Raw genomic sequence first — 16,932 nt, forward strand, 5'->3', positions numbered from 1 at the left:
GAGCCTCCCTGTTATTGAAAACCTTCTGGGCAATTTCCAAAAATTGGGTCAAATTCATTCCCTGGAATCCATCTAGTTTTTGTAACTTTTTCCTGATATCTGGGGCTGATGGGGAGACAAAGGCCCATTGTTTTTCCAGGGCCTCAGGGTTTATAGGAGTATAGGTATGGTGTGCCTCTTGCAGACATTCCAGGAAAGCAGCCAGCAACTCCTGTGGACCCTGAGTCACTGTTTCTACCTTGGAGAGGTTGATGGGCCTCCTAGCCACCCTCTTAACCCCTGCTAAAATATACCGGTGAAAGGTGTTCAGAGCCTGGTGACCCCACAAGGTGTTGGGGTCCTATTGGGGTTGGGTAGAGGGAAAAACCTTTTCAATTCGGTCCTGGTTCTCTTGTACTGTTCCTCCCCTTGGATCTCTGATGGCTTTCAGGGCTTCTGCCTCTTTCCTCTGGGGTGAACAGAATCAGTAATAATTGTTGGCAGTCGTCCCAAGTTGGGCGATGAGTCTGGAGTAGATATTCCAATAGCCCTGTCAAAACCTGGGGCTTCTCAGAGAATGGGGAATGTTGAAACTTCTGACAGAACTTACTCCATTTCAAAACCCCACCACCGCCTCAAGTTCCCCAGCCTCCCAGTACAATCCCTTCTTGGGGAACTTGCCATCTCAGCAGGTCCCTAACCCTCCCCCTCTCACCATCTCAGCAGTTCCCCAGCATAACCCCCTCCTGGGAACTATCTCAGCAGTTCCCTAGCATAACCCCCTCCCGAGATCTATTAAACTCAGCAGTTCCCCAGCCCCTCCCCTCCTACACTGCCTCTCACACTGGATGTAACTACAGTCTTGCAGGCCATAAAAATCCCCTTTGCCACGCCATGGGTGCTGCACGCCAATTTTGGGTGGAGCCTGGCAGCTTTTCCCTTGCTCTTAATAAAGTATGTTCCAGCACTTGGTGTTTCAGCCCTCTCTTTAATTTCTATCACCTTCCAGTTATATAAGTCACTTGACGAGAAGGGGATGTGAACAAAGAATGGGCAACCCCCATTGTCTTTCTCCTGTTGAGGGCGCCTCTCAGAGAGGAAGGACCACCAGTGGGTGTGGAGCCCTGCTGCGGGTGTGCAGGGGGGACAAGGTTTGGTTACTGGTACTGTCGAGGGGGGTGCTGAGGCCCTGGTTCACAGGGCCTTGAGTAGGATGAAGGTAATTCCTGATCTTCCGCTGAGGTGGGGAGAATGGCTGGCTCAGAAGGAGCTTTCGTTGAGCCGGCTAACATGACCTGAAGTCTAGCCTGTTTTATGCAGCGTTTTAGCCACGGAAGGGGTTGTTGGACTAAATCCAGCATTGGCTAATGTAGAAAACTGGTTAGGGTGTCCAGGAGTTTCTGTGACCATTTTCCATACAGCCTGGGTAATTTCTTTTTGAGTCATAGGTCCCAGTGTCAGGCCACCCAACTCCAAAAGATGGCCATTCTAGTTTACATAAAGAGTGGAGTTTTCCAGGGGTTAATTTCACCCCATATCGGCCTGAAAACCCAAACTTAAAATTGTCCATGCATTGGGGGGGGGGGGGGGGCGGGCACAAGGCCGAGAGCTAGATGACCCCATTTGGTTTTTTCTTTAACTTTTGAATTCCACCCCCAAGAGATTTCACTAATTTAAGACTGGCTTCACTGAGGATTTGAACCAACAACCTTGCAGTTGCAGGCCCTATACCTTAACTGCTGTGCTAACAGATCACTTGCATTCTGCTGTATTTTGGGATGCAAATATTGCACCCTGAGGTGGTGTGGCCTGCCTGAAAAGTGGGCAGGGCTGGCGGCCAGCAGAGAGAAAAAAAATGCTTTTCTTATAGTTTAAAACTGAGCACTCAGCCGCTTGGCCAGCTGTGAGTTCCCCTCCCCTGCAGCTTTTGGTTGCCTTGATACAGGGACCCTAAAAAGCATTAAATTCCTCTCTCCCTATCTGTCTGTCTTCTCACTCTCTCTCTTTTTTCTTTGTCTCTGTCTCCTCTCTCCTCTTCTCCTCACCTACTTTCTTTTCTCTCTTCTTCTGTCTCTTTGTTTTGACAGAAGAGACAATTACTCCTTTTTTTTACCCTAAATGGACAAAGAGAGCTGGTAGTTTCTTATTTAAAGTTTAATTCCCTAAAACAGAGAAAAAAACTACACCCAAGTTGTCGGGGGTAGAATTTTCTCTCGGACATGAAGAAAAGGAAGAATGAGGCCTCAATGATACAATAAGAAGAAGAAAGGAAAGAGAACAGAATTATTTCCAGGGACATAAACTCAATTAGCGTTCCTTGAAGTCAATGGTCACTTAGCCAATGGAGAATATTATCCACCTCAAGAGTAACAGGTCTAACCCACTGTATATCAGCTAGTAACTGCCTTAGGAAGCTAGAGGACTTACAGTAAAGGCAGAACCACATATAGGATTGACAGACAAGGGATGGGTACCCCCAGATGGGAGACCAGTCTGATGCCTGCCTGGCCATTTCCCCGGAGGGATGTTTCAGAGCATCTTGACTAAGGTATACACCCCGGGCCTGGTCACCTCAGAATTTTGTCTTGAGATGAATCACTGTTATGCCTTATCATGGCCCTGTGGAACCGCGGGTGAAGGCCCATACAAGCCCTGTAGCCTTCCAGCCATGGGACTACATATATACACACTCTCTTACTCACGCTGAGGTTATGGAAAACAATCAAAAACTAAATTGCCCCAGCTTCCAGTAAGGCAACGTGAGCCTCCAGTGAGGCAACCTGAGCCTCTAGTGATGTCTCATGGTAGGCTTTCCTGGTCAGAGTTGCAATGACTGCATCCAGTCCCCCAACTCAGGGCCCCGATGGATCGGTCCCCTGATTTCCAGACCTGACTTAGCTCTCCAAGGACCCTGAGGAGTTTTGAGTGAATGTCAGCTGAGCAGTCACCCGTCCTCCACAGGGCCAGAACTCTGGGGTCCTGGAACATCTCAGGGAGCACCTCCCCTAGAGGTCCCCAAGGTGGGAGGGGCTGCCCAGGTGAGACTCTGAGATGACTTTTGTCTGGTGATGGACCAAGATAAATCTTGGTGGGACCACCAAAATGTTATACTGGAGTGAGCATGGAAAGTCAACACCAAGACAAAAGTATGCCAAATTTCAGGGTCTTTACTGCTGGCAGCCACAGAGGACTCACATCTCACGGAGGACCACATCTCATCTGGCCCTGAAAGGAGGGTGTCAAGGCCTTTTATACCCGTAAACCATCTCGGGGGTGAGGGTGAGGGGTGGGGGTGGGGATGAGGGGCTCCAAACATTCTGAGGGCCAGGGGACTTTGGACATACTGATTATTACTTAAGTGGTTCACAGAAGTCAAGATAAGCATTAGTTTTCACATTGTCTGGGTAAGGTGGAAATTACAGACCTTAATTACTTATTACAAGTTGCAGGGGCCAAGATGGCATGGGATTGGGCTGCTTACCTGTCACATTAGGGCTTACAAAGAGCAGTTTCAACAGAAAGCTGAGGTATGGTTGAGGTATGCAGTTTTATGGGCTTTTACCATGTCACAGGGTCATATGTTTGTTTTAATTTGCTAGGGTGGCCATAACGAAGTGCCACACACTGGGTGACTTAAACAACAGAAATGTATTGTGTCACAGTTCTGGAGGCTGGAAGTCCAAGATGATGGTGTTGGCAGTGCTGATTCCTCTGAGGCTTTTTTCTTTGGCTTGTAGATGTGTTCTCTCTGTGTCTTCATATGGTCATTCTTCTGTATGACTGTATCCTAATCTAATCTTTTTATAAGGACACCAGTCATTAGGGCCCACTCATACGTCCTCATTTTACCAATGACCTCCTTAAATACCTCTCCAAATGTAGTCACTCTGTGTTAGTGGAGGTTAGAACATCAACATGCCAATTTTGAGGGGATACAATTTAGCCCATAACAGTCTATATTATCCTGAGATTTCATTTTCTAAAGAATAAAATAGAGTACATCTCTTTTGCTTGACTCTGTCTCTTGATACTCTGAAATTTTGTTCTTGCAATGAGAAGAAAAAAAAAAAGGTGAGCCAAAGCTTGGTGTCACCCAGAATGTGAGCTCTCCCTAACATTGGCTGCTCCAAGACCCAGGGCTGTGTACTACATGAAAATCTTGCTCCATTCTATTGACTCCATTTCCAGATTTTCAACTGGAAAGAGGCTTCTCTCCTAGGGAAACTACTTATCCTGCTGTGCCAGCTTATTTTCTTTGTACTTGGAGGACAAAAAGTTGATAAAATAAAAAAAACATATTTGTTAAATTTTTGTAGTAATCATTTTTATTTACTTATCAATACACCATATTGTCATGAATATGTTGGCTTCATTTTGGCAGAAGGGACATGACAATGGACCTCTTAAGGCAGAGTGACTCTGGGCCTTTCCATGGGATTCAGTTTCTGCCATGGTGGCTGAGGGGAGAGCTTTTCATGTAGGATTTAGTCTTTATAGTGAACCATGCTGTTTGGGCAGCAGGTTTGGCTCTGGAAGCTTGAAGGTTAGGCAGGAGTGCGATCCGCCTCCCCATTCAAAAGGTCAGGGTAGAGCAGGTGTTTGTTCAGGGTGTAGTGAGTGAGAGAAGAAAAAGTGAAAGAGCATTCTTTCACCTTTTGTGGCACGCATCCAAGTCTCTAGTGTTTTAAATAATTGAAACAGACCTGGACCCCTTATCTGTAAAGCAGAACTGTGGAGGAGGGAAGCATATTATCCCTGCTACTGGAGAGATCCCTAAAGAGAGATTTGTGGGTCCCCATTTTATCAAAAATGACACACAATTTCATCAAAATAAAGTGACAGTGAGGCTATAGATGGGGCTATATTTAGAGCTTCAACTCCACACCTGCTTCATAAGACATGGTTCTTCCCCAGAATATTATAGAATCACAAAACTTAAAATTGAGGGATAAAGCTTGATGTTCTTCCATTTTGGCAGATAGGATGTTTTGGATTGCATGTATTTTCCCAAGAGGGCTTCAAAAATATCTTCCATCACATTTGGTTTTCTTTAGTTTGACTCACCATTTCCTCATTGAGAGGTAAGGTCTCTCCACCCCCTCAAACATGAGCAGATCTGATATCTGCGTTAGCCAGCAAAATATGACAAAAGTGTGGTTCTTTCAGTTCTGGGCACTGCTATTAACCATCCTGCCTGCATCTGGTTGCTTCCACTTCAATCTCTAAACCATGTAAAACTCTCAGGCCATCATCTAAGTCCAGCCAACACATGACCCCTATAGAGATCATAAAAAATTCTTAGTTACTATTTTCATGAATATCTTTTCTATCCTTGCACTTTCAACTTGTGTGTGTTCTTAGATTTAAAGCGAGTATCTTATAGCCAGCATATGGTAAGATTCTTTTTATTCTATCCATTATGATAATGTCTGAGTTCTGATTGTGGAGTTTAATACATTTACATTTAAAGTAATTACTGATAAGGAAGGACTTACTTCTATAATTATGATGTTGGTTTTATGCATGTCTTATAGCTGTTTCCTCCCTCATCTCCTTCATTCCAACCTTCCTTGTGTTTAGTTGATTTTTTTCTAGTGACATGTTTCAATTGCATTATTATTTTCTTTTTTGTATACTTTATGCATATTTTCCTTGTGATTACTGTGGTATTACATGTAAAAATATAGTTTTAACAATCTTGAATTGAAAACAACTTAAGTATGAAAACTCTGCGTCTTTACATTTTTTTCCACCCCTCATTTTATGTTATTAATATCACAAATTACACCTCAGCAGGCTGGCAGGCTGGAAAGACACAATGTTGTAGTCTTCAGTCTAAAATCTGTAGGTCAGGCTGGCAGACTAGAAACCTAAACTGTAGTTGCTACAGTAGGAGAGGTTTTGATAAAGTGGATAGGATGACTCATTGTTTGTATACCTGTCATCCTGTTTGCTTAGTGGACTCATTAACAAAATGGCCACAGTGGTACAGGTGGAGATCATGCGTGGGCTCAGTAACATAGATTTTTATCAGATAAATTTCCCATGCTCTGACACACAAATTTATTTCTAAGTCTAGAGTAGTTGCTTCTTCTTGTTTACTAGATCCAGTCAGCATAATGTCATCGATGGTACGGGTCAGGGCAGCGTCTTGTGGATGGGAAAGGTGATCAAGTTTCTTGCAGACTAAGTTATAAATAGGGCTGCAGAATTGCAAAATTGATATATCCCTGCGGTAGGACAGTATACATGTATTACTGGTCTTGGCAGTTGAAAGTAAACTTTCTTGTGCTCTTTGCTAGTGGATCTGGGGAAAAGCAGTTGCCATATCAATAGCTGCATACCAGGTAACAGGAGATTTCTTAATTTATTCAAGTAGTAAAACCACATCTGGCACAGTAGCTGCAATTAAGGTCACAATCTAAATTTATTGTTCTCAATCAACATCTTTAAGATTCCTCTGTTTTCCAGACTGATCAAGTAAGTGAGATGAATTTACATCTGACAGGAATTGTTTTGGCTGCATATTTTAACCCATTTTGATGATGGCACTAATCTCTGTACCTCCTCCAGAAATACAGTATTGCATTTGGTTTACTATTTTTCTAAATGAAGAGTTCTACTGGATTCTACTTATTCATTTTTGCCTTCTCTCATGGGGAGGAATGATAGGTGCAAGTAATGCAGCACTTTCAACTGAAACATCAGGTACTTGCATTGTGATTCATCAAGGAAACATTTCAACTCATGGAGCTTTAGATACTCCAGGCTTCTAGCTTCCTGGCAAAAGTAACAGCAACTCTGGCAAAGTGGGAGGTGAGATCCCCATACACACCCCCAGGAAAGAGGCTGAATTCCCAGGTCCCAACAGTGATGGTCTGCAGGCCCCACTTCCATAAGGCTTCACAGGATGAGATTCTTTTGGCTTGGAATTCCAGCCACTTGCAGCAGTGTTGAGCCTACCTGGGACAGAGCTCCTCAGGGAGGGGTGGGCCTCCAACCTTGCTGTTTGGATGACTATGCCATTCCAGTCTTCGAGTTTCAGTGTCCAAGGCAACCAGGAGTCAATGTGGACTCCCGGCACAGCATAGCTGCTCTGTAAAAAACATGGCCACACTATTTTTTAAAACAGGTCCCCAATGCTGTTCCTTCTGACTTGGCAAGACCACCTAACCAAGGTCTCCAGCAGCTCCTACAGGTGTGTTTGGGCTGGCAACAAGCCTGTATTTCCCTGAGACAGAACTCCCAGAGGAAGGGGCAGACCGCCATCTTTGCTGTTACATAACCTTCATTGGTGATACCTCCAGGTACTAGAAAATCTGAGGCAACTAGGGACTGGAACAGGTCCTCAGCAAACTGCAGCAGCCCTACAGAAAAGTGTCCAGACTGTTAAAAGAGAAAAGAGGAGAAAAACAAGACCCATTCAAAAGTGAGCAAACTCAAGGATTGAAGGTAGATAAGCCCACAAAGATGAAAAAGAATCAGCACAGGAATGCTGAAAACTGAAAAGCTATCAAGGGTTCAGAACGAGGCTAAGGCTGAGATGGCTGAAACAACAGAAGTAGAATGCAGAATATGGATAGGAATAAAGTCCATTGTGCTAAAGGAGTACACTGTAACCCAATGCAAGGAAGCTAAAAATCATGACAAAACATTGCAGGAGCTGAATGACAAAATAGCCAGCCTGAATAAGATTCTTTTCAAACAAATGCCAAAGGCATTCATTACCACCAGACCTGCATTACAAGAACTCCTGAAGGAAGCACTAAATATGGAAAGGAAAGACAGTATGGATCAAAAGACAGTTACCAACCACTACAAAAACACACTGAAGTACACAGACTAGTAACACAATACAAACCCATACATATCAATACTAACCTTAAATGTAAATGGGCTAAATGCCCCATTTAGAAGACACAGAGTGGCAAGCTGGATAAAGAACCAAGACCTATTAGTATACTGTCTTCAGTACTCTCATTTCACGTGCAATGACACATAGGCTCAAAATAAAGCAATGGAGGAAAATTTACCAAGCAAATGGAAAGCAGAAAAAAGCCAGAGTTGCAATCCTAGTTTCTGGCAAAACAAACTTTAAGCCAGCAATGATTAAAAAAAAAAAAAAAAAAAAAAAAAAAAGGCAAATAAGGGCATTACATAATGGTAAAGGGTTCACTTCAACAAGGAGACCTAATTATCTTAAATATATATGCATTCAATATAGGAACACACAGATTCATAAGGCAGGTTTTTAGAGAGTTTCAAAGAGACTTAGAATCTCATACAATAATAGTGAGAGACTTTAATTCCCAACTGACAACATTAGACAGATCATCAAGACAGAAAAATTAACAAAGATATTCAGGACCTGAACTCAGCTCTGTATCAAATGAACCCGATGGATAGCCACAGAAGTCTCCACCCCAAAACAACGGAATATATATTTTTCTCATTGCCACATGGCACTTACTCTGAAATTGATCACACAGTCAGAAGTAAAACACTCCTCAGCAAATGCAAAATAACTGAAATCGTAAGTCTCTTGGACCATAATCTAATCAAATTCAAAATCAAGAATAAGAAATTCACTCAAACCATACAATTGTATAGAAATTGAGTAACCTGTTCTTGAATGACTTTTGGTTATATAAAGAAATTAAGGCAGAAATCAAGAAGTTATTTGAAACTAATGAGAACAAAGATGCAATGTACCAGATGGCTGGTGAAAAGCTAAGGCAGTGTGAAGAGGGAAATGTATACCCATAAATGCCCATATCAAAAAGTTAGAAAGATCTCAAGTCAACAAGCTAAAATCACAACTAAAAGAACTTGAGAATTCAGAATATGGATAGGAATGAAATTCACTGAGCAAACATATCCCAAGGCTAGCAGAAGACAAAAAATAACCAAAACACAAAATTTAACAAGGTATTATCTCCTTAAGGAGACAGAGACAAAAAAAAATTTTAAACATCAGCGAATTGAGGAAGTTATTTAAAAAATAGACCACTAGCTAGATAAATAAAGAAGAAAGAGAAAATTCAAATGAACACAATCAAACAATAAGAGGAACATTACCACTAACTTCACAGAAATAGGAGCAACCACCAGAAAATATTGTAAACACCTCTATGCACATAAACTAGAAAATAGAAGTGGATAAATTCCTGGACACATACACATCCCTGCCCCCCAAGACCGAACTGGGAAGAAATTGAATCCCTGAATAAATAATGAGTTCTGAAATTGAGGCAGTAATAAACACCCTAGCAAACAAAATAAAACCCAGAACCAGATGATTGACAGGTGAATTATATTAGATGTGCAAAGAAGAGATGATACCATTCCTACTGAAAGTATTCCCAAAAAAATGAGGAGGAAAGACTTCTTCCTAAGTCATTCTATTAGGCCAGTATCATCCTCATGCCAAAATGTGGCAGAGATGCAACAAAAAACAAAAAAAGAAAACCTCAGGCAAATATTCTTGATGAACATTGATACAAATTCTTCAACCACATGCTGGCAAATGGAATTCAGAAGCACACCAAAAAGCTTATCCACCACGATCAAGCAGGTTTCATCCCCAGGATGCAAGGTTGATTCAATATACGCAAATCAATAAATGTGATTCATCACATAAACAGAATTAAAGATTAAACCACATGATTATCTCAGTAGATGCAGAAAAGGCTTTTGACAAAATTAAACATCTATTCATGTTTAAAAAGGTTGTCAATAAACTGAGTATTGAAGGAACACACCTCAACATAGTAAAAGCCGTCTATGATCTATGACGAACCCAGGGCCAACATCGTACTGAATGTTGACAGGCAACAGCTGGAATCATAACATAGGCTCTCTCCTTGAAAATGTTCCTTGTGTTCATGAAAAGAATGTATATTCTGTAGTGTTAGATAGAATGCTTTGTAAATATCTGTTAGCTTTATTTGGTCTGAAGTTCAGTTTAAATCCAGTATTTCTTTCTTGATTTTCTGTGTAGATGATCTGTCTAATGCTGAGGTTGGGAAGTTGAAGTCTCCACCATTACTGTATTAGAGTCTGTCTCTCTTGTTAGATGTAGTAATTTTACAGGCTGCTCTTTGTTAGAAAAGAAAATTATTTGGAGGTTGCATTTCATTAAAAGGAAAACCTTACTGAGGATCTCTGTATCCTTGCTATCTGCCTAAATAATGTCTTCTTAACTCCCGTATCACTGCCAGACTCTGAGCCACAATGAGGTGACTCAGAGAGCCTGGGACTGTGCAGAATGCATTTTAGTAAAGGTGGCTGAGTGGCAGTGGTGATGTCCAGTTTCCAGGTGCAGCAGTGACATCTGTCCTAGCCTCGGGGTCCAGTGTCCAGCACCAGGGTGTCAGAGGTGTGAGCAGTGGTATCTGTGCTTAGCATCAGGGGCAGCTGTTCCCAGGAGGGACCTGATCCAGGGTGGGCTGTGGATTCTGTTCCTGGATGTGGTTTTTAACCTGGTTCTGTGGCCTTCCCCACAATAAAATTAACCACCAACACCAGATATATGACTTTATGTGTAAATTACAGAAATTTATTTTCACAGTTTGCTCCAATAAGTGAGTGAGAAATCAGTCTGTGGCCCAGTGTCAGAGAGCAGCAATCAGATGTGTTCTTTGTGTGAGAGCCACATCCTGAATTGTCTACCTGGCCTCTACCCCATGGTGGAGAGATCATCAGGAAGATCATGTCATAATTGATTATGTACATCCTGCCTCTTCTTGCTGTGAAAAAAATCCTCTTTTAAACAAGGTTTGAAAACCCACCCCATCCACCTACCCTGGGAACTCTCTGATCTCTGATCTCAGTGGTTTCCAATTTGGCTGAGCAACAGGATTGCTGGTGGGGGTTTACAAAATACTCAGGCTGCTTCCCAAAGTATTATATTCAAGAGTATTACGCACAAGATCAGGGATGTCAGAGGTGTGAGCAGTGGCGTCTGTGCTTATATTACAAGCACTACAGGTGAGGCTGATGCTTAGACATGTAGGATCCTGGTGTTCTTGATCTGGAGACCAGCAACAGGAGCTCTTGCCTTGTCAAAAATCGAGTCTCTTGCTCAACTCCAGACTTCCTGGATCTCAGCACCATGTCCAGGTGATTCCCGTGCACACGGGAAGGTCCTCGTCTAAGTGTCCTCTAGATGTGGGGTCAGAACTGTGCAGTCGGCTCTGGGTGTGGTCTGATCAGATCTCTTAGAACTGGAGGTCCAGGGTTCAGTCCTTCAGCTAATACTTTTCCACAATCACTGCCCTGGTGCCCTCATCCATGCTTGAGAGTTTTAAGTATTGTTTATATGGTGTGACCTCCTAAATCTATTTCTACAGCCCGGTCTATTTCTCATTTCCCCTAAACTCTGGAGTTGTCTGTCCAACTGCCACCCCGGCTCCCTCACCTGCATTCCTGGTAGACATCTCCTCCACTGAGTGCCTGGGATGCCCCCTCCTCAGTATGCTCCTGCCAGAGTCTCACCAGCTCCACTGACAACAGCTCCACCCTTCCTTCTACGCACTCATTTTACAACTATGGGTGTCCTTAATCCATCTTTCTCATACAGCAGATACAATCCATGGCAGATGCTGTGAATCCATCTTAAAATGCATCCAGAATCCCCTCATATTTCACTATTTCCCCTGCTCATATCACAGTCAAGGTAACCCACATCTGCAGCCTGGAATACTGCACTCACTTCCTGCTATTTTCCCTTCTGCCTTCCTCATCCCTTGCATCCCAGTTTTGTTCTCAGCACAGCAGTCACAGATCTTTTAAAAGAGTTGTATCATGTCCCTCTTCTGCTCAAAACTGTCATCTAACTCCCATCTCACTCAGAGCAAAGGTCAGATGCTTCCCCATACCCTCCAGGCCCACCTGCCCTGGCTGTATCTTTCACCTCACCTTAGTTTCTCTCTCCAGCCCTCCTGGGCTCCTTGCTCTTCTGGGAACACAGACACCTTCCTGCCCTAGTGCATTTGCACTGGAGGTTCCTCTGGCTGGAAAGAACTTCCCCAGATATCCTTGTGGACACTCCTCATGACCCTCAACTCTTTCCTCAAAAGTCACCTTTGCAACGTGGTGCACATTGACTACCCAGCACAACAGCCACCTATGTGGTGCACACCACTCACACTCTGGATCACCTGCCTCACAGCACTTACCACCTTCTAGCACCTTCTTTCCCTGCTCTAATTATAGTGTATCTATCATCTGCCTCTTCCCACTAGAACACATGCTCCCAAAAGTAGATTTTTCTCATTTTACTTCAATGATGTTCACCATAGGCAGAACCACTCTGTCCTATGTCTGGCAGACAACAAAGGTCAGTTGAATGAATGATCACTGTAGAGCACCTCCTATTCTAAAGGCAGCATCTTTATTTAACACAGACTCAGGCCAAGTGCTGTTTTGTGGCAGCTACAGCACAAGGTCTCCTCACACTGACATCGAGGCCACCTGTGCTGTTCTTAGCAGGGCGGCTTGTGTGTCCTCCCTCCTCCACCACTCCTCCCCGACTAACCCCCATGCACACTGAAACACAACCAGGTTTCTCCCTTCAGGAAAGAACAGTCTTTGATGCTGGATCCAATTTCACAAACAAATGTAAGTCTAAATTAGACGCTGCTTTAGATTCATGAATTGGGATTGGAGCCAGCACCAACATCACTGGAACCAGGGCAGGGAGAGAGGGCAGGAGAGCAGAGCAGAAAAGGAGCCCTAGAAGGAGGGCAGGAGCTGAATGGGTCTGAAAATTTGTCTCAGAAACACAGAGACTCCTGTGTGCAGGGGCCGCCCTGGGAAATGTCTGAGCCTCTGTGGTCACAGCTCCTGATGGACAGGTTTCCACTGAAGGGACAAGGACAATGGAGCAGTGAAGCAGACCCAGCTGAGGACTGACCACATAAAGCTCATGATGGACTCAACAGCAGCTTGACACAGGCCCTGTCCACACTTGGCTCCTCACAGCCTTCTCCATCCCCACCTGCAACAGACTCAGCATAGAGAACATGCAGATTCTGGAAGGTTCTCAGGTCTTTATTTCCTTTCTCAAATTTTAGGAATTGACTTATTTAATTAACCTATCAACCTCAAAATATTTGAGAAAGCACATTTATATTCAGATTCTTATTTTCAGTAGGGAAGTAAGCAGTTGCAGCTCAGTGCACCATGAAGTTGAGACAGAGATGAAGACACCCAGCCCCACCTCTCTAGAAAATGAAATATGACTGGGGAGGGAACATAGATGAGTGTGGTGACAGGGGTCACAGTGGACATGAGGTGGGCTCTCTCTCCACCTCCTCACATTATGCTAACAGGGACGCAGACACATTCAGATGTCTTTGCAGAAGGGATGCCGAGGCTCTACAAGTCACAAAGGGGAGGCGTGAAAAAATCTTGCATCTCAGTTCCACACAAGGCAGCTGTCTCAGGCTACGGAAAACAAGTCATGGACAAATTCAAGTCAGTCATGGTAAATGATGACACTCTGAACAGCCCACACTTGAAACATCCCAATCAAAGAATCACTATTATGCAGTCCCCTCTGCCCCCTCCCCACCCACTTCAGATCCCCACAATCTCACCTTTACAAGTTGTGAGAGACACATCAGAGCCCTGGGTACTGTCACTGCCTGGGGTAGAACAAAAACAGGACCTGGTCAGAGCCCAAAAGAGGTGGGACAGGAAGAATTATGGGGTGGGTGAGCTCCTCCACACTCCCACCCTCCACTTCCAGGCAGTCTGAAAGCTCCCTCTTTTTCCACTTGTGGGAAGAAAATGTCCTGAGAGGGGACAGGGAGGAGGTAGGGCCATGAGATCTTAGAGGAACCTCCTAGTCTTGGACACCACAGAAGCTTCCAGAACTATACTACAGACCCAGGGCAGGATCAGAAAACACGAAGAAAGCAGGTGTGGGTCCTGGACCAATTGCCCTCCTAAGGTCTGTCCTTAGCAGGGATTTTCCCCTGACCTGTGAATGCTGGAATCAGGACCCCAACACCACAATCATCAAGGTGATACATCTGTCCTTCATTGTTACATGCTTCACAAAAGAATAAGTGCTGGCACACAGGGCCCCAGGCTGGGTTGGCCCATGTGTGGATGGGTGCTTCCCAGTAACGAGGCAGGACACACCTCTACTTGGGGCTTGAAACCCCCAATGGGACAAGAAAACCCAGACCTCACTCCTCACCCTTTCCCTACCTGAGCTCAAACTCCTCCATATCACGGCAGTGACCACAGCTCCAGTGACCACAGCTCCTAGGACAGCCAGGCCAGCAATGATGCCCATGATGTGGATGGTGGGCTGGGAAGATGGCTCTGGGAAAAGAGGGGAAGGTGAGGGATCCTGACCCCCAGGCCTCAGCCCTGGCCCTGCTCAAGGGCTCCTGAAGGGCTCTGCTTTCCCTGAGATGAGACGTGACCCTTCATTCCCCTCCTTACCCCATCTCAGGGTGAGGGGCTCCAGCAGCCCCTCATGCTGCACATGGCATGTGTATCTCTGCTCTTCTCCAGACGGCACCACCACAGCCACCCACTTCTGGAAGGTTCCATCCCCTGAAGGCCTGGTCTCCACAAACTCAGTGTCTTGAGTTTGATCCTCCCCATCCCGCTGCCAGGTCAATGTGATCTCCGCAGGGTAGAAGCCCAGGGCCCAGCACCTCAGGGTGGCCTCTTGGTCAGAGATGGGGTGGTGGGCCACGTGTGTCTTTGGGGGGTCTGAAGGGAAGAGTCAGAAAATTCAGGCACTTTGCATCTCTCATGGGACACCCCAGTAGCACCCATGTGACCATCCTGAGATTGGACAGGGCACCTGGGGTGGAGAGGGGAGCACAGAACCCAGACACCAGCCTGAACACAGGCACCTGGGATAATCTCCTATTCCTTGGAAAGTTCTAGTCTCTGAGAGACGAACAGCAACCTCTGGTCCTGACCTGAGGGGAGGCCGAGGAACTCAGAAAAGCTGGAATCAGACCTTCAAACACACTGAGTATGAGGCAGAGAACAAGGCCTGAGAGAAAAAGTCACGGCACCCAAGGCTGCTGCAAGGGTCAGAGGGGATCCCTGATCAGTATTCCAGGGACTGTCTTCCTTTCCATTTCCTCGGAGAAGTCGTCCCTTAATTGTCCTAGTGAGCAGGGGCCCTCTCAGAGGAAGCTCAGGAAAACTCATGCCATTCTCCATTCAAGGAAGGGCAATATTCTGGCGCTGACCCCATTTTTCTCCCTTCCTCATGGGAGGCTAGACCGGGAGATGTATAGGAGATGAGGAAGACTCCTGCCCCTGGTACCTGCACGCTGCAGCCTCTCCTTCCCGTTCTCCAGGTATCTGCGGAGCGACTCCACGCAGGTGCCCTCCAGGTAGGCTTTCATTTTCTCCGCCTCATGGGCCGCCTCGAACTTGCGCTGGGTGACCTGAGCCGCCCTGTCCGCCGCCGTCCAGGAGCGCAGGTCCTCGTTCAGGGCGAGATAATCCTTGCCGTCGTAGGCGCGCTTGTCATACCCGCGGAGGAGGCGCCCATCAGGCCCTAGGTCGCAGCCATACATCCTCTGGTAGATGTGAGACCCTGGCCGGGATTCCGAGGTCAGCCCCTCCCACTGAGCCCCGCCCCAGACCTACCCGTGGGATTTTGTCCTGAACTGAAAATAAAACCAGGTAAACGCGCCTGGGGCTCTCCCGGGTGGAGGCTATGGGCGGGTTCCGCAGCCTCGGGGTGGATCCTGGAGACTCAGGGAGAATCGAGCCGTCTGTGGGTAATAGGGTGGGGTCGTGACCTGCGCCCCGGGCCGGGGTCACTCACCCGCCTCGCTCTGGTTGTAGTAGCCGCGCAGGGTCCGCAGGCACACTTGGTTTGTCTGTGCGCGGGCCTTGAGGGTCCGTGTCTGCAGGTCCCAATACTCCGGCCCCTCCAGCTCCATCCAAGGCGTCCGTGGCTCCCCTCTAGGAATTGCGGCGTCGCTGTCGAACCGCTCGAACTGCGTGTCGTCCACGTAGCCCACGGCGAAGAAGTGGGGCTCCCGGCTGCCGGACCGGGACACGGCGGTCTGGAAATACCTCAAGGAGTGGGAGCCTGGGAGCGAGAAGGGGCTGAGACCTGCCGGACCCTCCTCCGGGCGTGGCTTCCAGGGTCCTGCGCCCCATGGGCGGGCCCCTCGCTCCTCCCCGCAGAGGCCGTTTCCTTTGCGACCCCGCACTCACCCGCCCACGTCTCGGTCAGGGCCATGGCCGCAGAGAGCAGCAGGAGGAGGGTTCGGGGCGCCATGATCCCATCCTCGGCATTTGGGTAGAATCTGAGTTGCAAAGGGTGACTGGGCACTTTAGAACTGGGACCGCGGCGACGCTGATTGGCTTCTCTAAAAACGCGGCACCCAATGGGAGTGGGAATTGGGGACGCGTCATGAGTATCCAGGAAGAAAGACCCGACACAGGTTGGGAGAGGAAGTGAAACTCAAGGGAGTGGGGAATCCTCAACGCTGCGTCCCCCCAATGCAGAAAGGGCCCTCAGAGCCTGAGACTCTGAGAGCCACGCCTGGGACCTGGGACTTTGTCGTGATCCCTCTTCTACACTAAGCCTCTTTGTCACACTGTCTGCCTGAGTCCCGGTCTAGGATTTGCCTGTGGAAAACGGGGAGGGACCCCCAGGCTGCGCCCAGCCCTTCCCCTTCACTTCTCGTCCTGGAATCTACGTCCCTGAAATGGACTCCCTGCCTGCCACTCCTTACCTCTCCCTTTGGACTCTTGTACCGGCAAACTCACCACGGGGAACTTGACTCCAGAGAGTGAGCTTGCCCTGGGAATGGAGGAGGTGTAGAGACAGGTTTTCTCTCTAAACCTGGTGAAATTTTTTCTGAAGGCACCAGATATTCTCATAGAGACCAGTTTCCTTTTCGTTTATTAATACAGTAGGTAGCACAATATTGATAATCCCTGAATGAT

The 16,932-nt window shown here is 46.4% G+C and overlaps 1 protein-coding gene across 4 annotated transcripts; it reads right to left on the minus strand.

Moving 5' to 3' along the window:
* Nucleotides 1-13,011: 13,011 nt before the first annotated feature.
* On the minus strand, nucleotides 13,012-16,288 carry LOC144576581 (popy Class I histocompatibility antigen, A-1 alpha chain-like). 4 transcript variants are annotated; one of them, XM_078368568.1, is made up of 7 exons: nucleotides 16,195-16,288; nucleotides 15,797-16,066; nucleotides 15,287-15,523; nucleotides 14,440-14,715; nucleotides 14,200-14,316; nucleotides 13,581-13,628; nucleotides 13,012-13,428 (listed from the first exon to the last, which is right to left on the minus strand). In XM_078368568.1, exons 1-7 carry the CDS (start codon nucleotides 16,256-16,258, stop codon nucleotides 13,424-13,426), a joined length of 1,017 nt encoding a protein of 338 aa, XP_078224694.1. In that variant the 5' UTR covers nucleotides 16,259-16,288; the 3' UTR covers nucleotides 13,012-13,423. The 4 variants fall into 4 exon arrangements, with proteins under 4 accessions (XP_078224694.1, XP_078224692.1, XP_078224693.1 ...); XM_078368566.1 differs by having other exon boundaries at nucleotides 13,581-13,651; XM_078368567.1 differs by having other exon boundaries at nucleotides 15,287-15,562.
* Between the last annotated feature and the right edge of the window lie 644 nt (nucleotides 16,289-16,932).

The sequence above is a fragment of the Callithrix jacchus genome, chromosome 4 (assembly GCF_049354715.1).
Source record: "Callithrix jacchus isolate 240 chromosome 4, calJac240_pri, whole genome shotgun sequence".
Classification (NCBI taxonomy): domain Eukaryota; kingdom Metazoa; phylum Chordata; class Mammalia; order Primates; family Cebidae; genus Callithrix; species Callithrix jacchus.

Excerpts from the sequence above, each read along its gene's own strand:
- LOC144576581 (XM_078368565.1), bottom strand. The coding sequence starts at position 16,258 with ATGGCGCCCCGAACCCTCCTCCTGCTGCTCTCTGCGGCCATGGCCCTG. Across the intron at positions 13,652-14,199 it reads ATGGAGGAGTTTGAGCTCAG|GTCCTGTTTTTGTTCTACCC; the intron begins GTAGGGAAAGGG and ends GGCTCTGACCAG. Across the intron at positions 13,429-13,580 it reads GTCTCTCACAACTTGTAAAG|CCTGAGACAGCTGCCTTGTG; the intron begins GTGAGATTGTGG and ends TGTTTTCCGTAG.